Source organism: Phasianus colchicus, chromosome 1, assembly GCF_987193195.1.
Source record: "Phasianus colchicus chromosome 1, bPhaCol1.hap1.1, whole genome shotgun sequence".
NCBI classification, from domain to species: Eukaryota; Metazoa; Chordata; class Aves; order Galliformes; family Phasianidae; genus Phasianus; species Phasianus colchicus.
The window spans coordinates 82,669,110-82,693,486 of NC_143436.1; the positions used below are offsets into that span (position 1 = coordinate 82,669,110).

The 24,377-nt window shown below is 46.9% G+C and overlaps 1 protein-coding gene across 8 annotated transcripts in view; it reads right to left on the bottom strand.

Annotated features, from left to right (window-relative positions):
* Positions 1 to 4,945: 4,945 nt before the first annotated feature.
* Positions 4,946 to 24,377, bottom strand: part of VANGL1 (VANGL planar cell polarity protein 1) — a 43,139-nt gene continuing 23,707 nt past the window's right edge. For 6 of the 8 annotated variants that reach the window (XM_090150361.1, XM_090150372.1, XM_090150377.1 and 3 more), the window contains 4 exons: positions 17,080 to 17,213; positions 13,729 to 13,864; positions 11,484 to 11,718; positions 4,946 to 10,540 (listed from right to left, as the gene is read on the bottom strand). In XM_090150361.1, the coding sequence (XP_090006487.1) occupies positions 10,280 to 10,540; positions 11,484 to 11,718; positions 13,729 to 13,864; positions 17,080 to 17,213 (766 nt within the window). In that variant the 3' untranslated portion in view covers positions 4,946 to 10,279. Of the gene's footprint in view, positions 10,541 to 11,483; positions 11,719 to 13,728; positions 13,865 to 14,154; positions 14,194 to 17,079; positions 17,214 to 24,377 lie in introns of all 8 variants that reach the window. The other 2 variants (XM_090150385.1, XM_031613230.2) reach the window with 2 other exon arrangements.

Genomic DNA, 24,377 nt, shown 5'->3' on the forward strand with positions numbered 1-24,377 from the left:
GGTGCAGTGGGCTGCACTCAGCATTTCTGCAGGCAGGTCTATCGGATGAGGGCAAAACACAGTTCATCATCTTCATGTGTATTAAGACCAATTTAATTGGGATGTCAGATTACCACTTCAGTGAATATATACATTAGATCTATCAGAAGCACAGAGGAGGAAGCTCCTGCCATTGCAGCAGGCCTAAGGACATTGCTGGAGAGACTCCGTAAACCAGAACCATGTCTGAGCTAATGTCAATCCCTTGGAAAAGTTTCTGAAGGAGAGGACAAGGGTGGCACAGTGAAGTCACAGGGTGCTTCATATTTTCATGGTCAGCAGTTCTGCTGGTGTTTCTAGAATAAGGGTGGTCTCCCATGCTGGCAAATTGGACACCTCGGCTGTTTCCCATCCTGAAGAGGTAGATACTGGCTGCTTCTCTGTGTCTGTCCACACATCAGAAATGATTCAGGGATTCATTACCAGGGCCAAACAATAAACATTGCCTTTTATTCTCAATTAATTAAACAATTAATTAGACAGGAACATATCAATTCCTGGCTACTGAAGTCTTGCAGTCCTGTGAAAATGAGGCAGGATTACATCTGGATCTCTCTCTGCCTCAGCAAAACTTCAGGGAAGCCCCATATAGGGCTAGTCACACACCAATGCCTGGATAGGGACCTGAAGAGGGACAAGCAGTGAACAGGCAAGAAAGAACCAAGAAAGGGCAATTATCCTGGGTTAATCTGGCTGTGCCAGCAGGACTGAGCCCTATCTGAGACCCAAGACTTGGTACCCACTGTGCTGCAGCATCTCCTGCCTATACCCCAGTTCCTCAAGCCTGGTACACCTGACACCCAACCTAGGCCAGCCCAGATCCAGGGGAACAACCCTTGCCAGGTCTAAAAGGTGCTAAACTCTTAAATTAATGAATAAATAAAAATTATTCTGCTACTCTGCCTGAGCACCAGATGAGTGGCAAAGCTTCAGGCATAAGAAATAAGCCTCAAGCACAAGAAATAAGGGTTAAACAAACAGATCTTTAACAGAGTAATTATCCATACTTTAGCAGCAGCCAGAAAGCCAACCACCCACCTAAGAAGAGCAGCAGCTGTCCTGACTGTGCCTTTCATTGGCAGTGGGTGGCAAATGTCTCAAACCATGGCCATGGGCAAACTCCTGCTCTGCTTGGGCTGGGAGGAGAACCTGTCTGCCTGTGAAACAAGTAACATGGGTAAAAATAAAACTACACGTGACCAGTGAGATTGGCCTGATGTGGGATTTTGCTCTAAAATTCAAACCACTGTGCCAAAGCCCACTCCTGCTAGTGACAAAGGAAAAGGAGTTATTGAATGACAGAAGTAACCAAGCGTTTGAAGAACAGTTTAGCCCCTGCAAAATGAAATCACTGAAGGAATTTGCAATGCTTCCCAGTCTAGTTACTGAATTACCACACCAGTTTCTCCCAGCTACTTACAAAGCAAAATTGTAATCAACTGTAGGGTCTGGTATTATGAGTACTCAAGAATGAGCTTTTACAAAATAGAAGCTAAAAGATTTAAAGATCTGTTTTGCATCTGTGGTGCAGATATAATCAGCTCCTTCTTGTTCCCTGTTTCAAAGCATGCTCACAGCATCTGACTTGTGCTAAAAGAAGGTCCAAAGAGCTAAAAGTTCTGAGTGTCTCTTAAAAGTTCCACAGAGGCTGAATCAACTGTATTTTATCAAGAACTCCTTTCCTCCTTCCTCTCCACTTTTATGGAGTTGTTAATCATGTCATCTTTTCACATGTTAAAAAGAAAGACTGCAGAAGTCCAAGCATTTAGAAGCCTGATTTTCACCTCTGGAAAAATCAGGCACAAAATGTTATAATTCAAAGAAAAGCTTCATGTCTAGAGCAATCTATGGTTTACCTTCATGTTCCTAAGGATGCTGGAGGGAAAGAACATATCCTGTCTTCTAAGGTCTCTCCCATCAACTTCTCACTGCTTCCCCCTTGTCTTATTGTTTCTCGAGGCTTTATTCCTTCTTCTGTACTCTGATACATAGCATGGTGGCCACACTGAACTATCCTAATACTCATACACAAATTATCTCCTTTCTTTCTCTCCTAAAGCTGCCCACACATCTTGCAGAGATTCACTTTCAAACAATTGTTCCCTTCATCTTGACCTTGGTCCCACCAGCACAGCATCTCTCTGCTCCTCCTGCAGGCGGGACCACAGGCTGCAGGAGGCAACACTGCTTCCCTGAGTTATTTGCAAATCCAAGTCATGCACAGAAGTGATCTTCACTTATTCAACTCTTCATTTTGTGGGGGGAAGGAAGATCAGCTCTGGGCTTTGGAGGTGTCTGGCAGTTTTGCAGCGGGCTCCAACCTGATCATGGACTCCTGTATAAACATTGGTGTGAAAAGGGAAGGCTTCTCCCCAATTGCATTTTAGAAGGGCACAGGGAAATGGGGAGGAGAACGGAAAACAGTTTTATTTCTGCTGGAGGTACTCTCTGGTACAAGCTAGGAGCAGGGCTATAAAACGTGTAACAGCACTTCAAAGCAACCAGGTTAACCTTGTTCATAGTGATTTATGCATATGCAATCACTACACGAAACCACCCCTACCTCCACCTGGTCCCTGCAGCACGTGGATTATCATGTGAAAAGGGGATGGACACCCCTGACCCCATGGATTATTCGTCAGGCCGGAAAGGACTGTAACCTAAGCCCATCACCATCCCAGTCCAACATAAACTCAGGAGCGGTGTTGAAAGACAAATCAAAGAGCACCGCTTGGACAACTCCCTCCATGCCTTCCCGTCCCACACACTGTTGCAGCACACACGACAGAGATCCCCCTCCTCTAGCATCAGGCCCTGCCCAGAGCTCAGGGCCTGCTTGGCCACCCTGGCTTTCCCTGGGAGGCTTCAGCCCAGTCCTTCCCCACACTTCCCCAGGGTTCAGATCTAGGGCAGGGGCAGCAGAGCCGATGCACAGAACCTGTTTTGAGGTTGGAAGCTCTGCTCATCACCGCAGCTAGATGTTTCATCAAGCTGTTCACTCAGCTAATGTCATCACATCTTGAGGCACTGCTAGTGCTGCGTGCAAGGCTCTGGAGTCAGCTAAGCGATGAATCCCTTTCTTAACCCATGTGTTACACACAGGACTACACCTTTTCTCCATTTCTCCCCACCGAATTCTCCAAAGGCGAAGTTCCCTCAGCACATGTAACCATGAGGCCTGGTCCCACCACCTACTACACAGTCAGCAGACCTCCTCATATACTAGGCCACACTTCAGGCACCACCTTGCTCAGCATCAGAAACTTTACCTCAGTAGGCATTGCTGTGCTGTCTCGGGGCAGCCAAAGCCTTCTGGGCACTGCAAAAGGAGTTCCTCCTTCCTAAACAACCCTGGTATCTCCCAGAGGAGCAAGGTGCTCATCTCATGGGCAGCACACCCAGCTCCTCCATGGGCTGTTACCAGTCACTGCCTCCTTCCCCATCTTGTCAGGAGTTTGTGTGGGCAGCACTTGCCCCAGCACTGTGCCTGAGGCTCCCTCACACCTCAAGGACCCTTGCAACTCCAGTGAAAGATTTGGCCAACAAAGAGCAGCACCCTCAGCTCTAATTTCTGCTGAGCTTCACACCGCAGCCCCTTATGATTCAGATACCTGAGCTCTAGGCGAAAGCCAGGGGAACTGGTCCCTCTGGCAAAGCCTGTTTCTACCTTCAGTTTCCACAACCCACAGCCAGAGCGAGAAAGCACGACCAACAGCACAAGAAGGACATGAAGCTGTTGGAAGGGGTCCATAGGAGGCCACGAGGATGCTCAGAGAGCTGAAGCACCCCTCCTGTGAGGACAGACTAGTTCAGCCTGGAAAAGAGAGGGACTTTTTAATAGGAGCATGTGGTGATGGGTAAAAGGAGAATGGTTTAAAACTAAAGGGAGAGAGATTTAGATGAGATGTTAGGAGAAACTCCTTTACTCAGAGAGTGATAAGGCACTGGGAACAAGCTGCCCAGAGAATGTGCAGACAGCGCAGGGCAGGACAGTGCTGCTTGGCCCCACTAGCAGGATGAAGGGACATGGATCAAAAGCAGAAATCAATGGAGGGCAGGAGGCAGGGCCCAGCACACCCCACCCCACCCTTCCTGCTTCCTTCTGGCTTCGGTTGTTAGCTCACACACTTTCCTCTCCCCCTAAGCACAGAATTACTCGTTGGGATGTTTCTCTCCACCAGTGTTTATATTTTTAGCACTTATCTCAACAACTGCTGCACTGTGTTTTTCACCGCTCCATAGCATCCTGTGGATTTTTCCAACAGCCCATAGAGAAGAGCTGCTTTGCATGGCACAGTGCTGAGAGCCCATGGAAGGGGCTGTCCTAAAGAGCAAGATACCAAGGCCTACAAGACATGGTCTTTCAAAGCTCTCAGCACCATGAGGATGGGAACAGTTGCACCCACAGAGTGATTTCAAGGCAAGAAGCCCTTAAGGCATTTTTAGCAGAGCACGCATCCATGGAGAGGTTCACATCCACTGAAATGAGGAGGCTTTGCCTCAACACTCCTCCTCCCCACAAGGTCCTAATAAAGGATTCAGCCACGAATCCTACAGTTCATAATATGTGAGCAAAGAATACAGCAGGCAGAAAAACCTGTTTCAGCCTGGTCCCCCCACCACACACACCCTCACCAGCTGTATTTGCTCTCCAACCTTGGAGATTTCAGGTGTTCAAAGCAGTCACCTACCAGTCTCACTTCAAGAGTGATAAATGAGTTTGCATTTTACTATGGCAGGGTGGATCAGAAAGGTCTGAAAGGAAGGTGACACAAGGCAGCCTCAAAAAGGTTAACCCACATGTTTGCAGGGCCCCTCCCAGCCACAACTTACGAATGCCTGGAGGCCAGAGCCCCCTTTTCTTCTTCTTTTTTTTTTTGTGTGTGTCTGAAAAGATAAGAGGAAAGAGTGGGACAATCAAATCTGGTTTCAGTTTATTTCCAGAATTTTACTGTACAAAATATGCAAAGTGTAAAACGGTTTTATGTTTCAGTTTAAAAACAACAAAAACCCATCCAGCTATAACTGAAGAGAACCCAGCTTGGAACAGAACAACTTACTAGACGAGACCCACAGTGCATTAATGTCACAGACACCAGGAATTTGCTTACTTAACTCCATGATTAGAAAAGAACTGAAAGACCATGTACCACTGCAGTTAAAGTCACATGTGCAAAAAGGAGGAAAAAAAAAAAAAAGAAATGCTGGTTAGTGTCTGTTAATTAGAAAACCTTGGCAAAACCCACCTTACTATACACAGTATGTGTAGAAAAAGAGTATTACACAGTGATCAAAAAGGGTGCAAGAAGAGAGCTGGCTCCCATCCCCTACCCCAAGACACAATAACGCTGAATCAAAGAAACAGGCACAGAAGAGTGTAAGATCCCTTCACAGCATCCCTGTGTGCAGGCAAGAGATGCTCCTGTGCCCTGTCTGCACTGGTGAAAGCTGCCAAGGGAAGTTGCTGTGGGGTAGCAGAGCACACCCCCAGCATCACGCACTGCCCACGGGGCTGCACTGCAGCACATGGATCAGCACACACTGCCTCTTGGAGGGAAACAGATAGGCAGATAAACTGGTGCTGGGGAGACCCATCTGGAGTGAACTCAATGAGATCCACGCCAGCGGTCGGAAACAGCAACTTTTGGTCACCATCTACCTGAGGCAGCAGCCCAAGCACATAAATAAGGATGCATGTTCCTAAAGGAGACTTCAAGGCTCAAAAAAAGCCCTCTCTTTTAGGAGAACAGATTATTTAAAAAACAAAACAAACCAAAACAATTTGATCCCAAGAGTGCTTCCTTCTTCACAATTCAAACACTGAACCACCAAGCCTGGCTCGAGGCTTTAGACAAGTATAATGCACACACCTATAAAGGGAGAAGCACATCCACGCACAAGCTGAATGAGAAAACAGACATCTGTACAAACATCTCAAAACACCTCTTGGATGGAGGGCAGAGCTGAGCAGAGCCTGGGGCCAGACAGCAGCATTCTTCAACAGACTGCAAGATTTTTCATTTACCTTTTTTAAAAAATGAGGAGATTGAGAAGTTTCTGTGAGCAAGACGAAATTGGCCTGAGTAGGTTTCCACATTTTGCATAGTATAGATCTTTCCAGTTTCTTTGTTAACGAGCGTTGGAACAAGCACATCTCAAACAAGACTTTTACAAGCTACTTCTGCACGGCCAGTTTTATAAACTGCTTCTCCACAGCTTCTGGCACGCCTGGAAACAGTGGAATCCCTACACTTTGTGTGGAGCATCCCAAAGCAAAGGAGGAAAAGCTCTTTGTGGGTTGCAATTTGTTCAGCTCTCTCCCAGACTTGTGTCCTACCCCAAGCTGTCTCAGGCTCCAAGCCATAGGCCAGCACCTCACATCCCACCTGGTATTTGTTCTTCCTCAGCAGAAAACTCAATAGAGCACAGCTTGTAGGGTGGAGTGACTGGATCTGCTGGCATGAAGACTTCAGAGGTAGCAGAACACCAGAGGAAAAGCTGAAATCTGTCTCCAAGATGCCGCCCCAGAGTGGATTTCTCTTGCTGCCTTGAAAGAACCAAGCACAACCCCAAAGCAGGTGTACTCTGGAGTTGACCTTGCTCTGCCACTCTTCCATGCAGAGTACACCTTCAGCAGATACTCTGCTGCATGCAGGGTGTGTGGGTGCCAAGGTCTACTACCCCTGTGCTCAGAAGCTGCAAGAAATCCTAACTTTCCACTCTTCAGCCATGAAAGAAAGTCAGCCTTCGTGAAAACCCACAGTCATTTCCATTTGCCTTGAAGCAGCTGAAAGTCTTTGTTGCATCTGGTTTAGGAAGATCTCAGCATGGTTTTGAATTTAGGCTGTAACAAATATGAGTCTTTAAACTGTCTGAGCAGCATACTTGAGAATCACACATGGAAAAGAGGAGTGGGCTAACACAGCACTTTACTGAATGGTCCAGCATAAGGTCCTCCTCTGAGGGGCATGTGCTCAGCTTCACTACAAACAGAGTTATTTCAAAAACCACTCATTTCTAAAAATCACTTCTCAATTAGGTAAGAGCATACAGGCTTGGGAGACAGGAGGGAGATTTATACACAAGGAGATGGTGCAGAATAGGAGGCATTTGGAGAGAAGCAGCCTGTGCTTGGCTGGCAAACTGTACAAGACTTATTTACGCTCAGCTCTTGGCAAGCTTTCCAGGAGTAAGGACTGCAGGATTTGGATCAGAGCTTTGTTCCCTGTGACTCAATTCTTACTCATTAGCTGGCTAGAAACAGAATTAAACAAACCAGTCTGCTCTCACTGCTTAGGATTTTTACAAAGAGCCTGAGTTCTTACAGACTCCACAGATCCATACGTGGATTTCAAAGCACTTCGTGATGCATTGAGTTTAGCCTCACAACAGCCCACTGAGGTAGGTATGATCGTGGTCCCTTGATTTTGCATGGGGAGGGGAAACAAGCCCCCAGAGAGAGAGCCAGAGAAATAAAAAATCATTAAAAAAACCCTGGGAATACCCAGGAGTTCAGGTTCCCTTATAACCTGTCCTCAGCCCGGAACAGGTTGCAACTCTGCAGTAAGCAGACTGAGAGGTGAAGCTCCCTCCTTCAGATTTTATCAAGCAAAGCATTCACCTCAACACTGGGAAGAGTACTTAAAGCAGGAGCTGGCCCTGCTGACAGCAGAGAAGGCAGCGCAGATTAGGAAGCAGATCCAGAGTGAGCATGCCCTGCTTCCATCTGGCTTTCCATGTGTTTAAGGATTCAATGCAACTAAAGATTAAGACATGAGTTTCCTGAGCAGACACTGTCAGACAGGCCATTCGTCGGGGAGAGGAAATCCTGGGAAAGGAAGGTTTTATGGAGCAGCGCCCAAACCAAGGTGCTCCCATGTGTGGGGCACGCCCAAGCCCCCGGCACAGCAGTTCTCTCTCTGGCTGCACACATCCAAGCTGGTTCAGCCATAGGCAGAAGTGCTTTGTAGTGCCCATGCTACTCCCAGTCTCTCCTGCCCTGGCTGGTAATGCACATTATAAAAACCAAATATATACACCTTTAGGAGAGCTACGTGTGAGATACTGTATGCTCCATCACCTTTTTTGTTTGTTTTGTTTTTAAGGAGGGAATAAATCTGTGTTTTTCCAAACTAAAATACTGCAAAGGCCACAGTCAGTAACAAAAATCCCTGTACAGACACAGTCCGCAAGAAAGTCTGACCTAGAAAGAAACTCAGGTGTGGAGTTTAGACAAGGAAAACTCCACCTACTTCTCATCCTTTAAGGGGCATAGATAGGCTTGGTCTCATCATGCACGTTTTGTTTCTTCACAACCAATTCTGACACAGCACACACAGACACAGGATGGAGGTGAGTATTACACATTCGGATGAAAGCTGCAAGCAGCAGGAGGCTGCAGAGACCATAGGTTATACTTGGCTGGGGGAATCTCTACCTGGGACCCTCTCCCACCAGGAAGGTCAGGTGGCTGGTAGCTCCCTCAACGCCAACTGGTGCTGCTGGACATGTGGCTTTTCCTCAACTACCACTGCTGGAGCAGGGAAACAGACCAGTGGACTGATGATGGAGCCCAAGGAAGGCCTGGAGAAGGCAAAAGAGGCAGTAGGGAGCTATCATGGGCCACCACAGCAGATAACACAGTGAACGGCACTGGGTGTACCTTGCCAGCAGGGCCATTTGCAGTAAGAGACCTCCATGGAAGGCAGGTGGGCTCATGCTGAATACAGATCTTTTCATGGCAAAAGACCGGGCAGGATGAATCCAGCATTTCCACTTGAATCCATCACCACAGATCAGGGCCTCTAGGAGCGGCCCGCGTGAAGATGGTGCACCGCCAGGCCCAGAGATGGCTCTGGAGTCACACAATGCTCAGCACTAGCATCCAGACAGGCTCATCTTACAAAGAAACCTTTCAAATCCCACAAAACTCAGACAACATAGAAGTTATGCACTGATGGGCAAAGAAGGCTTTCAAGACAAAACTGCAGTTTTAAGAGCTAAGCATCTCTCACAAGAACAGAGAAGCAGCAGGCTATCCTGGCACTGAGAACGGAGAGACCCCCACAGCAGAAAAAGGCCAAGAAAGGTAGGCAGGTTTTCAGCATTCAGACAGTTTGGTATTTCCCAGCTATAGCTGAAGGTGGGGAAGGACACACTGGAGCATTTCAAGATCACGGCAGTTCTTCAAAGCAAGAGGAGAGCAGTAGAGCCAGCCATTCCCTGGCTCCCCTCTTCAAGGAGGGAAGTGTTTTTGCCTGTCTGTCTTCCAGACACACTGAACCCCTTGGATATCGAGGGATACATTCCTGCGCGCTTTCTTCTTCCCCTCTGCAGGGCTGCAGACACAGCAGTGTCTGAGATGCATCTGAGAAGGAGCCAGCTAGTTACCCACCCTGTGCAAATGTGCAGCCCCCGCAGGTGTGAGAGGAAGGAGCGGTAAGGCAGACCCCGAGGGCACTGGGGCTAGAGAAACACGTTTGGAAAGCAGACTGGGGAGCTTTGGAGAGCCTGGCAAAGGAGAGGGACCAAACACTGAGACAAAAGAGAGCTGTGGCATGCAGAACCGTTTCACTAACAAGCATTGCTAAAAAGAATTTGGAAGAGCAGCAAGATGGGCTGATCCAGGTTGACACAAGCAATTTCACAGAGACAGAAACAGACTGCAAAACCATCCCACTATGTTCACACAGATCCAGCACTGATAAGAAGACACACAGAGAGTAGGAAAAAAAAAAACAAAAACAGATCTTCAGTCTTACAATTATGTAGCTGACACAAGGAAACCTCTCACACTCTCCCACTTCCACATGAAAAGAAACCGTAAGTTCTCTCTGTACAAGCAGACTTCTGCAGCGGAGAGGTGAGCAGCCTGTTCTCAGGAGATACAGGTAGCAAAAGCACACACACAGTGTAAGGCAGCATTCCAACAGAAATACAGACGTTGCAACTGTGTAGAGAAAGAGAGCGTGAGATTTACAATATGCCTGGAAAGGGGAAAAAAAATATCTGTTCTGTCTCCAAGGCTGAGCTAACCAAGCCAAGTCACCCTGTCGCCTCTTAAGATATTCCTTTCTAGATAAGATATCCCAGCTCCCTCCATCCCTTTCCAAATAAAGTGCAGATGGTCAAATATTACTGGTCCATCATCTGCCAGTTTCAGTCAGCATTGGGGAAATAAAACCCAAAAGCAGAATAGTGAAAAAAAAAATATTTCTAAACAACCCATCCTCAAAATCCCTTAGACTGAAGTCTCGGACTGTAAGCGAAGGACAAATTTATGAGATTTAGGGTCTATGAACTCTTCAGAGAGTTTGATGAAGGGAATTTTCTTCACATTAGCAACAAGGCTGAAGTCCAAGCACTTGAGGACAAAAACAATTCCATCCTGCAACCCGCTTGTGACTGCTTCCTCGCTAACGAGTGTCCACTGCTTGGAGAACCAGCGATCCCTGTCGTACTGGAGGGTTGGGCCAGGGCTGAGGTAACGCTCCAGGAATGCCTAGCAAGAAAGTGAACACATTAGCACCAGGGAAACAGCAGCCCCATGACTCTGTCTGCTTCCATGCTCTCTTTCTTTTTCTAGATACAGCTCTGTGAGCATTGACTTGCAATGCAGGAAGTTATTTCAGCTTCTGGGCTTCAGGAGACAACTGTCCCCCTCTCCCTTGCTATCTTAATGGCAGCAGAACCACCCCCCTTGCACCTCTGAGTGAGATCCCACATTGATCCCAGTGAATGGGTCCACCTCTGTTTCTTCACAGCATTTCCACACTCAGCACAGAAAGTCCTGGGTAAATTCCCAAGAGTGAATTATTGCATTTCTGTCCTTGGGTTGTGTTCTCCAGGTGGTTGTAGGATGCTATTAGGGGGGAAGGCAGAGAGTGAGAGGGAGGACACTAAGGGACCACATGACCCATCTCCCTCATTGTTTCAGTCCCTCCCTGCATTTGCAGTTCCACAGTCAGGGTGTGAAGCAACAAACTGACATCTGACCAGGCAGACCACGAGTTACAAACACTGTCAGACAGGGATTTAGTCTATAAATAGAAGCAGTCCAAAATGCAGCAGCATGGAAGAGATAAAAAGAAGAAAAATGTCCTTTGCAAGTTGCTATTTCCATCAGTCAGCCAGCTGGGAAAACTGCCCATGACTCAGGGCCACCGCCTTGGACACTTCTTTGATAGTGACTCCAGTGCTGAACTGGATATCAGAACAAGTGGCTAATTATCTCATGGGTGCTTTCAGCTGAAAAGAAAAAGGTGCTTCAGAGGAAACACCACTTCCCTTTAAGACCTGATGCAATCTACAGACTACTGATTGCATTACAGAAAGCAGATATAAAAATCTCCACTTGCTTTGCCCAGCAATTCCTTGTCCTGTGCACGCACATGCGCTGTCCCTTTATCCTTCCTGCCCCACACTAGGGTTAAAGAGCACATTACCTTTGGTGTCATGTTATTTGTGATGCAGAAGGACAAGTGTTGCAGGATGCTCTCCATGCTGTGGTACTGCTGCTGGCGGGTGGTGCGAAGGTACTTCTGCAGAGCTCTTGCCATGGACGGGAAGATCGCCTGGGCTGCTTCTCGAGAGTCCATCATCTCTCCTGGAGCTTTTTGTTGTTCCTCTGCCTGGAGGCGTTTGATATGAGTGAAGGCCTCCTCTACTGCAACCACAAGCCTGCAGAAAGAAAACCAGCACAGCAAGAGTCACAACACAAGAGGTAGGATGGATTGTAGTTAAGGCAGAGCCTGGGAGTCAGGATTTGCAAGCTCCAGTTCCTATCTCTACCACTGACTCACTGTCTGCCATACAAGTTACATAAAATCCACTCCGCTGACGATCTGTGAGGTAGACAGCAGCTCTCCCTTCCTTGCCCAAGCCATCCAGAAACTGAGGGTCATAAACCAGGATTAAGGCTTTAAAAGCCTGAATGTCGTACTTGGTTCTGCCAGCACAGCATAAACATCAGTTACATGACTTAACAAGACACAGCTGCCCTTGCATTTAAGGCATATCTTTGGAAACGGCAGTTGCAGCATGCAGTGTAGCAGCTTGATGTCAGGAAGAGGCTGGCTATAAACTAGCATGACCCAGGATGCAGAGTGCTGTAAGACTGTGCTCACCAGCTGCGGCCTGCTCTGATTTACACCAACTGGGAGCAGACCTTGCATTTCTGGATGACTGCCCTGTAACTCTTCACTGAACAATGATGAGGTCCCCATCTACCCTCCTAACACTGCAGCCAAAGATATCCTCTGCAAAGTATTCCTGTATTGGCACAGGTGAGCAAACACTGAGAACGCACCATAAAAAGGCAAACATGCCAAATGACACTTGCAAGCCCAGCAGAATTTAACAAGTCAGGGACTATGCTGCAGTCAATGGGGAAAAAGCAACAGTAATGGAAGAGCCACCTGACAAAATTATTTTGCCTCTCTAGACAGGACGTGTTTCACACTCAAGTCACCAATTACTGTGACCTTTACGCCATTACCCAATGTATATTAAAGCTAGGAGAAGCTGCCTCAGGACAAGCAGTGGTACAGAACACTGCATTCAGGCTGTATACAAAGAACAGCACGAGAAGCCCTGACCCCTGTAAGTTTTGTTTAATTTGACTTGGAGAACAGTGGAAATCAGTTTCTAATCTCTTTGTGTCCTTTTGTTGCAGCTCTGACCTTCCTTCTTTGTAACATCTGGCATGCTCTTCTAGTGACTGATGGTTTTGCTCTGACTAAGCAGCTGCTCTAACCAGCCTCATCAAGAAAGAGAGACATGCACACGTTAGGATGCTATACTGCACAGAAAATTTAATATCCTATTACCCCACGGCTGGAAGAGAGCCTGACCAACTGCAGCTATAGAGCATAGGTCAGACCAAATCAGGCTAGGGGGACACTGTGCCAGCACTTTCCCAATGAAATATAAGCTGCCAAAATAAAACACAATACAAGGCAGCTCCATCCAGTTATGGCACATTCCTTCCAAACACAGGGGTGCCTGTCCGTACGCAGCTCCCCTCAAAACAGTAGGTATGTTAACTACAAACAGTAATTAGGTTCTCAAGCAAACAAAGGCATAAACTCTCTGGGGTCACCTCACCAAAATGTTAACTCCACAGCCTAAGTGTGACTAGCAGAAAACACCTATTTATTTCCAAAATAAAACAGAGGCAGTCCTGGTCACGCCTTTCCCCCCCAATTCATTTATAAAAGACAGGCAAACTGCCCCTTTTAGTTGCCTGTAAAAACATATTCTTTCCTCTCCCATGAAGAGGCAATACCAACTGTTCCACCAGCTCTGCCCTTGGATTACTTGAACCGAGATGACAAGCCTGAGCACGGGGGAAATAATGGGATTTCCTACAGCAAGTAACTATGGATTTGTCAAGCACTGGACTGTTCCCTAATCCGTGACATCACATTAGCTTATCTGGCACAATATACACAAGCTCTGCTTATGTATTTTCTTCAGATAACTCTAGTTTTCAAGCTGTTACTGTCCCTTGTGCATCTGGGTTTCATATGTTCGCATACCGCGACAGATTTACAGCCACCCCCAGCCCTTAATCAAAAATCCCTCTCTTTGAACAGGCTCAGCAATTCTATCACGACTGAGGCTCTAAAGAGTGGTTCAGCATCAGCTGAGCAGCACTGAGGATCAACCCTGAGGAAAGGACACCTTTACCTTGCACGACGCTTTTTAACTCGCCGCTCATGGTCGGCCTCTTCGTAGTAGAGCTCGTTGTGGCTGGAGTCCCTTCTCCGGGCTGCGGCTGCGATCATGGCACGGGACTGCCCCGAGGCATTGTTCCCTGGGCCTTCCACAAGAGGAGACAAGAAGGCGGGCATTACTGTCACATAAGGGAGCTGGGAAAGAGTAGTACCACAAAGCATCTGCCACAGGTGCGCTGCAACTCTGCCCCTACCCCGTCTACACAGCTGGGGCTATAAATGCTTCCCCAGTCCTCATGAGCTTTGTAGAAACCCCGCTGGACAGCACATGCTTGGAGAGGAGCTTTCTTCCTAGCTCCAAGGATGGCAGTGGAAAGGGAAGTTAGTAGGGATCTCGCACAAAGGCAGGTAATATGCACATGCCAAGGATGCAACTTACCATCCATAATATGTGCTTTCAGTTTGACAGCAAGAACAGCTGCAACACCCCACATTTCAGCAACAAGACAGTGTGAGAACAGAAGAAACATGGCGTTGGAAAGAAGAGAAAGACAAACACAAGAACATCAAGAGACGTAGATATGAATGAATGAAAACCAAAGTTCAGGCAGTTACACATGGAAAAGAAAAGCAGGATGCAGAGACAACAGAACCACCTTCAGACAAAGCACCAAGGTTTGCAGAAAGGTAGATGCTTTCTGAGCAACAGGTGTGCTACAAGTTAGGCTGGGGTCAGTGCACACAGCAACTCTAGAGCAGCATCTGCTATCAGAGCTTCTATTGCTTCTATTCCATGATCTGCTCTTGAACACCCCAGCAAATGAAAGAGTTTACAAGACCTTAACTAGTGACCGTACAGTGCAGGAAAGGCCTAGGAAGCACCCAGCTCTGGCTGTTTGAGCAGAGATGTGGTAGAAAGGGAGAAAATGTTACCCTTGATGAGTTTACCAACTCTTCTACCCAAGAGAGGATAGAAAAGGGAAGCCCAAGACAGTCTCCAAACCACTGAGAGCTTTTTTTCCAACTGCTCTTACCTGGCAGTGACTAAGGCCCACCAATTGCACAGACATGCTTAAATTATTCTGCTTATGCAAAGGCAGCTTTTATTTATTTTTCCTAAAAATCACAAACCGATTTCCAAGATAGAAGCCTGAAGCTCAACAGTAGGAAGACCCATCATTCAAACAGATGGCTCCTAAAAAGTCTGAACACTTCAGACTTTGTTTCACAGACTTGAAATGGAGAATACTACTAAAGGGAGACACTGGCTCCCAAATTTGGGTTAGAATTATTGCAAGCCTTTTTGACTATGCCTGGTGATGGAAATTCAGGTTTTGAAGGTGAGCCTCCCCACTCTGTATAAGATTACAGCAAGATGTTTTTCCTTCCTGGCTGCTACAACATCAAATACAAAAGCTGCCAACAAATTAAGCTGCTTAATAGCGTTACTGTTTTTTCACACAGAGGGTGTAAAAGGCTGTCAAGACGCCAAGGCGAGCTGCAGCCAGAACTACACTCCTCTTTGTAAAGAAGATGGGAATGCTTCTGAAGAATATGCCTCTAAGCCTGAGATTTCCACATCTACAAAGGCAGAAGTGTTGCACAAGGAACAGCCCAGGGATCCTGTACTGCCCCAAAATGGAAAGTGCAAGTTTTGAGGCCCTACCAGGCTCATCAGCTTGCCCTTAAGAAGGCCTGGCCAGCCATATCTGGAGCTCATTTCTGGTTCCTTACATTTCAACTAGTTTAGGAGCTGCTAACTCACAAAACTTCTAATGCCACTGGACTGACAGTCTTTCCTCCAAGCTTGAGATACCCCAGTAACTGCTACAGAATCAGGCACCCTGCTACTTCTTAAAGAGATGCTGCACCAGAAACAAGCTGGTAATGGGAACAGCATATCCTGCAGTACAGTTTGAATGGTGCACAGACACAGGGATCTGGCAGCTCTCACTTTCCATTCACAGGGCCTCACTGAGAATGAGCAACTGGAATGCAAGATCTCACCCCTGGAAAAGTGCAGAGCAAGTCGGGTTACTTCTCTCTTACTGAATTAATTCTTTCCCACCTCCAAGCTTCTTCACTCCAGGAAGCAGAGGACATAGAAGAAGAAAGCCTGCCTCTCTGCTCCCCTCCTGCTTCTTTTCACCTATTCTCAGCCAGAAATGGGAGATCTCATTGTAAAGATCTTAAATCTACAATTGATTTCATGGAATCTGCAGTGCTGCATCAGGTTTGGGGAAAAACTAAGAATGAGGCTTTGAAACTTCTACCAAAAATATAAAAATCAAAAAAAAAAAACCAAATAAATAAAAGACATCGTAGCCTTGTTAAGGCAAAGGAGAAACTCAAGACATGTGGCTGCATGGACTGATGTTCATATTTCAGCATCTACAGCATATACAAAGCCACCTTGCCCAGCTAAGTTCCTACCTGCTCTCAAAGCCTTTCAGTAGAAACCTATTTATATGCAGGACTTACTTGTCATGGGGTTTCAGCCGTGCCTCACTGAAGAAGCTGCCCCATGCAACTTCCATCAAAGCTCTTCCATCAGAGGAGTGCACACTTTTATGGAGGCTCAGATGGCTGGGCACACCCTGCTTATCAAGCCTAGCTTTACTGACAGAGCTTCAGAGTGCCAAATGATTAAGTTCAGTTTTCACTGCTTTGAGTGCCCTCATGGATCCGCTCAGCCATCCTCCCACTCATATCCTCAAAGACAGAGAGCCTGAAACAAGTTTGCAGAACAGTAAGGCTCCATGGGGATAGTTATCTGTCTTGGCATTTTCCTGCAAACTGCTGAGCATCACGATGACTTGGAAGCACAGCCAAGCATAAGACATGTACAGCTAATTTACTGCTAAGGCTGCAAGCCTGATGAACATTTCTTTCCCTGTCAACTGCTGCTTACACAGTTGCTCCTCCCCACATTGGTATGAACCTCCTCAATTTTCCTGAAGGCTGCCCACAGCATCTGTGCAGTGAATGACTGGGGAACAGATCTAGGTTAAAAGTTGCGTTTATTGTACTAGCACAACCAAGGAGATGACCTAAGGGTGACAAGAAGCAGAGGCTGCCCAAAGCAAGTAGCGGTGCCAAGAAACTCTGTCAAGCCACGTAATCGTTAAGCCTGACCCAAAACTTGGCTGTTTTCACCTGGCAAAAACAAAAGCCTTTCTGTGGGCTGAACACATCTGTAAAGTCATCTGGAATCAGCAACCCCAGCACCGTTAGGAAAACTTCCAGCAAGAGACAAGGATTTGGCAAAGCAAAAAGGTGAGAATGCGCGCATAACAAAGCATAAGGCCAACCCAGCCCTTCCCTATCCCACCCGTTCTCAGAGACTACAATTAACCTCACCTACCATCAACATTGTAGACTTTCAGACCAGCCATGTGTTTGGCAGCACGGGATTTGGAGGCTGTTAACAGCGCTGGGTTGTAGACAGGGAAATCTCTGTAGTAATTTTCCAGAACCACCAGTGCAGCTCGCTGGATGCTAGAGGAAAAAGAACAGAAGAAGATAAACTTGCAGAATGCAATAAGATCTTTTACTTCCTTTAAAAATAAAAGTTTTATGGCAGAAGAAATAGCCATGTTATTTAGAACAAGGCTGTCACACCCATGAAATTGTGCAACACACAGAATATTAAATACTGAGGCTCTCCCTAGGATCTTGTCTGGGATGCTAGAAATGTCTCTCCACGCCTCGACAGGAGGACGATAGGAAAGCCCTGAGCAAGGGCAGAGTGTCAGTGATGTGCCAGGCTACCTGCAGCATGGCAAAACGCAGACAGTGCTCAGCTCCCCGGCATGCCCAGGCCGGGGATCAGCGTGTCCTGCTGGCTTTGTGTGGCCAGCCTGCACAGAGGGACCAGCTCAGTGCAGATGCTTTTCCATTTGAGTCATTTCCAGCCGCACCTTGCAGCTTCTCAGATCTCCTCCGTCCAAGCTCTGACAAGAGTCCAATCTTACCAACTTTCACAGCATGATAAGATCACTGCCTTAGGAGCACAGCTGCCTGAGAATGAATTATCCCAGTAGTGCCTGTTAAATCCCAAGTAAGGGACAGAATCAAGGCAGCATCACACTTCGTTTCATTTGGAACCACAAAAATTATAAGGGAACTGCCAACATATTTGTTGGCAGTTATTTGTGAAATTCACACTTACCAACTAAGCCTGTCATAAGGAAAGCAACCAAGTACTTTCACACATGTTACAACACAGGGGAAAAAAAAAAAAGAGAAGAATAGTAATGTGGGAAAACAGACGCGAACAAATTAAGACCTACCTTCAATTCTCATCACTGCCACTGATTCAGCGTGTGCTCCCGGAGGAGCAATTTAACTTCCCCGTGCCTTGTGCTAATATTAACTTCTACAACACACCCCAGTAATTCAAACTCACACACACTACCTCTGTCACTCTCACCATCTCGTTGCCACCATCTCCCACCCAGCAGCGAATGAAGTAGAGATGCAGTCCATCTACAAGATGCTGGGGAAGACAAACAAATCCAGACTTGCTCAGTGTGTACCTTCCTCCTTCACTGTTATGTTACAGCATCATCTGTTTTATTAGCTGTACACTTTTAAGATGATCAGTTGAGGTTTTAAAGCAAATTCCATCTTTAGGACAGATGCAAAACACCCCACCACGCTAACTACAGCATCGTCTGGGAGCTTAATTCTTCAGATACCAATTCTAAACATTATCTCATATCAGGTATGTTAAAAGCAATTTCACTTAAGCATTCGGTTAACGATATGTAATGAAGGCCACTGTTTAATCAGGGAAATAATATTCCTTTAACAAAGACCTGCAGATGGACAGCCCCCACTCACAGCCAGTTTATTTCTCCCTGCCAAACTCCCAATTCCTACTGTGGATTTGCTGCAGCTCCAAAACAAAATTTCACAAAAGAAATCATAGCTGCAGTATATATTTTCCCTTCTGCCTGTACTCAAACATGACTGAGTTTTTCCATGTCTGCTTCCCAGGAAGAAAGGTGAAACTTGATGAGCTTTGTCTCAAAATGTAACATTTGGAAACAAGAAGATAAAAACAAGAACAGTTATGCATTGGCAGTGCAGGGCACTGGTTTCAGACAGCACTGGGACATCAGTGGCAGCAGTGGAAACGTTTGGGAGGTGCTCCACTGGCCAGCTGGCTCTGCTGGGGCACAGGAGAGCATGATGCACTTTAATGCACACATATTTTCCCTGGGCCCCACAGAGGCTGTTATCACACGGACACCAGTTGTTCCTACTCCTCAGTGAGTTACCTACCCCTCTGATTCACTGGCACACATGCGCCCAAAATCCAAACATGATCAAGCTGTTAGATTGCAAAACTCAGCCGTTGCTGCCCTGAATATTAAAGCCCTGTTATTTTCTACTGATGCAGTTTCCTAAATTTCCATTTAGGAAATCTCTGGCTCCTATGCAATTCATCACAGGCCCACCAGTGAGGGGGACAGCTGGGCTGGGACTCTTCAAACTCTTAAAGAAAAGAATTAAAGTGAAGGTGCTGCAGCCGAGAAAATTAGAAGGGTGACCATAATTAGCCAGGGTGAGGGGAAGGCTGAATCAGAGCCTTCTGGGCAGCGTTGCTTAACCTTTTCACCCACATCAAGGGGAAACCTCACCCGGCTGCAGGTGGGAGCTGCAGAGCAGCAAGCAGCCTGGCTATCCCTGCCACAGCAAAGGGACCCAGCACACCTGGGCACCCCAGCAACCCCTAGATGTGAGCTAGGGAAGCCTTGGGCCTCTTCCAAAATGCAGTTCTTTGGGATTTTCCACAGCAGGCCAGATCCTCTGCTGCTATAGCAAACAAGGTGCTTCGGTGGCAGCCTCCTCCCCACCCACACACCAGCTCCACCATGAATGGGAACTGGCAGCTGGCCCACAGCCCGCACTCGGATGCCTTTCCCTGCAGAAGTGTCTCAGGAGGAGCTCAGCACCGTATCCACCCACTGCATCCATTCACTCTGCACTTCAGCAGATGAAGGCCTCTTGTATGCACGATTTCAAAAGAATGGGGAGAGGTGGGAGGAAAAGGAACAGAAAGTTTCAATACTAGACTGTCCATTTAGGGAAGGCCAAAGCAAGGACCTTGCTTATGTCCTGCAAAGAGCATCTGGCAGCCAAATGTAATTCAGGCATAGCAACAAAATACCAGAGCCCAAAAAAGCAGATCAGGATGTGAAAAGCATTTTCAGGCAACAGAAACCTGTGACATAGACAGGACCTCCTGCACAGGACTACAGCTTTGTAAAGGCAGCATCAGTAAAATCCTACTTTCGTTGCTTTGTACTTTGTGCAGTTCGAGGGGGGTTTGAAATAATTTGTTTTTATTATCTTTATTCTTCTCCTCCTGAAGAAGGCCATGTCACAGCACGCTGCCAGCAGGGAAAGCAAACAAGCAGATCCGGCAGCAGTGCTGCGTACCTCAGCAGCATTTGGCAGCAGAGAGAGGCCGAGTCCTTAACAAACAGCGATGAATTAACTTCTGTGAGATCTCCAAGGAAATAGAGGAGGGGACTGTGTGACACAAAAGCACAACAACTGCCAGCTTTTCCCTGTCAAAAGATAAGTCATGAGCAACCTGCTCGAGTACTTGTTGCTACACGGGATTTTGGTATCTGAGGTCTCAACACTGTGTCCCTCACTCAGAGGCTGTTTTGGCTTTGTATTTGCCTTCCCTGACATAGCTACACCAACACTGAAATTGCTTTTAGAGGATTTCCAGGCAAACGAGCCAGTGCTATACTAAGAACACAAGGAAACCTGCTCATGTCATGAGAATACCAGCTTAGAAGCTGCTGCTGCTTCCTGGAAAAATGGTGCTGAGTCTGCTGTAGTGGTGGGAAGATGGACAGTAAGAAGGGGAGTGGTGAAAAAAAGATATTAAAGTCACACTTTTACGCTCAAAGTTGTCATCGGACACAAAAAGACTGCAGTGGTGTCACTGATGGGGTTTTAAGAGCTTTGCACTTTGCTTTCTGAGCTAGGAAGGCAGCTTACCATGGCTCTGTTACCCACTGAAGGCACAGGGGTTCCTCACAGTGTCTCAGCAGATGCAGATCTAAACACACACCTAGAAAGAACTAAGATGTTTGCTACCAGAGCATGAACTTCCTTACCCTGTCACGGAGGCAAAACCCACAGGATCAGGGCTTAGGGTGAGCCAAGCATCCAAAATCAACTGGAAGAGTCAGAGACTGGTGCTGTACTAATTGAGGGCTGAGCGAGCCCAGGGTTATTTCACTAAATGGCTCCCAACACAGACTCATCTCCTCCAAACAACATTTTTTAAGTGCTGCAAAACAGACACACAGTATCAAAACAAGCCAAGGACTCTGGGCATGCTAAATACATGCCACAGCCAGTTGGGAAGCTCTGGCATCTCAACGAGAAGCTGAGCAAGAACTGCAGAGAGCAACCCTCTATCATAGCCAGCTTTGTCTTACAGGTTGCCCCCAGCTCACAGCTGCATCAGGTTCATCTACAGCAAGTTGCTGAGGTCTCCTTACTCCCTCTGGGATGAGACGCCAAGCAGAGATGCCAAGACAAGGAACTCCTTCAGCAGCCGCACCAAGCAAGCCAAGCAGAAAATACCTTTTGATCACCATAACTACAGTGGCATTTCAGCTTAGTATAGCTGGGAGAACAAGACCGCAGCCCCTAGGAACAGGAAAACCACATTCTCTTGTCAGGCAACCACAACTGAAGTCTCCACTGGGCTCAGGCAGGAGGCAGGCAGGCACAGCTCTCCCTCCCCCAAGGAGCAGGCATTGGGCTACCAGGACACAGTTTGTTTTAGATGTGAGCAAACAGCCAGTTTGCGTAGAGTGCAAGCATAAACACAGCACAGAGAGCTTGTCCCACAACCTGGATGAGAGCAGGACAGCATGTTGTTGTTTTCTTGGTGGGGTTTTTTGGGGGTTGTTTTGTCTTTCTCCTCTTCATTAGCAGCCCAGCCAAACCATCCAGCACAAAGGAAAAAGGAAAGGACCACTGCCAGTCTACTACAAATCCTGCTCTTATGTTGTAACCTTTTTATTCGGAAGTGAAACTGTGAGTATGGAAATGGGAATTTTTAAAACATAGGCTTTTATAAAAGGGCATGATCAAACTTTTTAGAAAAAGAGCCTGCTCCTTTAAATGATATGACCCAAACAAGCTCCTTATTTAATACCTCCCTAAAGAGCCCTATAAAAGTATTCCCAGGCCAGTGCTCAGAAGATGCTGCTACAGAAGTACGGAGTGCTAAGTTTGAGCAAGCAGCTATAAAAACCCAGTAAACCCACAGGCATGCACGCTCCCACTGCAATCTCCTTCTCAGAGGCTTTCTAGCCTGATATTTCAGCAAGTTAATTGGTCTTTAGAACACAAGCATTTTTCCCCAGTCACCTTTACTGGCAAAATCTTATCAAAAGATCCAGTAAGATGGTTTACCATTTACAAGACACTGCTGGGGTGACAGCAGTAGCACTACACCTCTTCCCTTCCTTGGTAACACAGCAAGCATGGGACACAGTGACAAGGAAGGGGCAATCACAAGGATACCTGTTAGCCCTGTTTTGACATTCAGTGAACATAAAAGGTAAGCTGCAAAAACCTGACACGGGTTTTAGAAACAAAGGAGGGCCTGAAGCACGAGAGCAGCTTCCAGTGGGATGCAGCAAACACTTTTTCCATGAGAAAGGAAAGGCTGAAGCCATTGCTGAGTCCAAAGTCATGCTGGGGTTCACTGCCTGCAATTTTAGGATGCCTGATGGCATGGGGTCAGCTCAGGTAACCAGGAGGCCTGTCCTTCTAGGCCCCTTATAGAAGAGCAAAGGGCAATCTGTCAGTATGTGGCAAAGGTACATTGCAGTGCTTACCTCAGCCCAGCCATGAGCTTGCGTCAGGAGGGCCTGCAGGGCCACATGTGAAAGGGCACCTTGTGAAGGGCTGAGCTCCTCCCACAGCAGCCAGCTGCCAGGAGTGAGAGCTGCAAGGCAAACGACTCTTATCCTCCTTGCTAAGGTCTCTCAGCAGGGGGAACAGTGTACCTAGGGGGGCTTCAAGCACTCCCTCAACATGCGAAACCACATGGTATAACCCACAGACAACAGCAGTCTTCAGGCTGCTCTTTTTAGACACCAACAGCCTCATGAAATACTCTAACAGCTCTCAAGCTGGATTCTTCCATCCCCTCTGAGCAGATGAAGGGCATTCAGACAGATGAAAGCACTACCTTTGCATCTCAAACCCAATTCCATGCCCTCAGAGGCTAACGGTGGCTGAACTGGATCCCGACAGCAGCAGCACAGGGATCACAGCCCCAGTTGAGAATTGGTTTTTCTGAGCATGCTGCCAACACAGTGAGCAGCCGGTTTCCATGCCACAGTTTTGCAAAGTGGTGGGATGTCCTCAAGGGAGCTAGTGAGAATACAGACTTGCTTATTTAGGGGAAAAAGAGAAACAGCTTCTGGCTGCTCGCATCGACGCAAAACCAAAGCTGTGAAAGGCTTCCTTTATCTATTGAGCAAACTGAAAGGTTGGGAAGGAGGGTAGAGAGAAAGGAGTGGGGGGACAACTTCAGTGAAAAGATGACTAGAGGAAGCTGCTGCCGAGCCGTCCCTGCACAGCAGCACTGATATGGGTTAGGATACCCAACAGACAGCGATACAGAAAGGCCACTGGCTTCTCCAGCTGTAGTTCAAGTAGCTCCCCTTGTCCATACCCGACTCTAAAAAGGCTGGTGACCAAACTACAGACACTGCTGAAGTTGATCTTACAGTTTAAATGTAGAGAACACAATCCCAACACCTCTCCTCTGCCCCATCTCATAAATTCTGCCAACTCAAGTCTTTGCACACCTTCGGCACTAGGATAATTAAGAAGACTGAAGAAGTTGAGCTGGACTAAATGACCCATCCACAAACATAAACTATAGAGCCATATAGATAACACAGAGGTATAAATACCAGCTCAGCCATTCAGCTTGCTGTGTAACTAGACAAGGTTTCCTTGGGAAGGCAAAGGGAGAATCAGACACTTGACAGGATGATTTCTTGCAGCAGCATCAGTTTAAGCAACGATATGAAACCATGATCAAGCATTTCATAGAATCATCAAGGTTGGAAAAGACCCCTCAGATCATCTAGCCTAACCATCAACCCATCCCCACCATGCCCACTAAGCCACATCCCTCAATGCCACATCTACATGTTTCTTGAACACCTCCAGGGACGGTGACTGCAACACCTCCCTGGGCAGCTGTGCCTCACCATTCTGTCTGAGAAGACATTTTTCCTAATATCCAACCTGAACCTCCCCTGGCACAATTTAAGGTGTCTCTCATCCTAATATTTATTCAACTGAAGGGTGAAATGTGTTCTTTGATATTCATTAGTAATCTAGCACAGAACTGCCAGTACCAAACTCTATTTGCATGAGCTTCTTCACTGTGTTCTTACCTCAGAAACTATAAGCAAGAGTTTATTTGTTCATCTTTTAATAAACAAACAAAAAAATCCACCATACGCAGAATTCCCCCAAATTCTTAAACCTTCATTTCATTCAAATGTAATTTTAGCACAAAACATAACTATAGTTTTTAAAAAAAGAAAAGCAATTATCTCCTCTTTCCTCTTCACACCCATCAGGCTG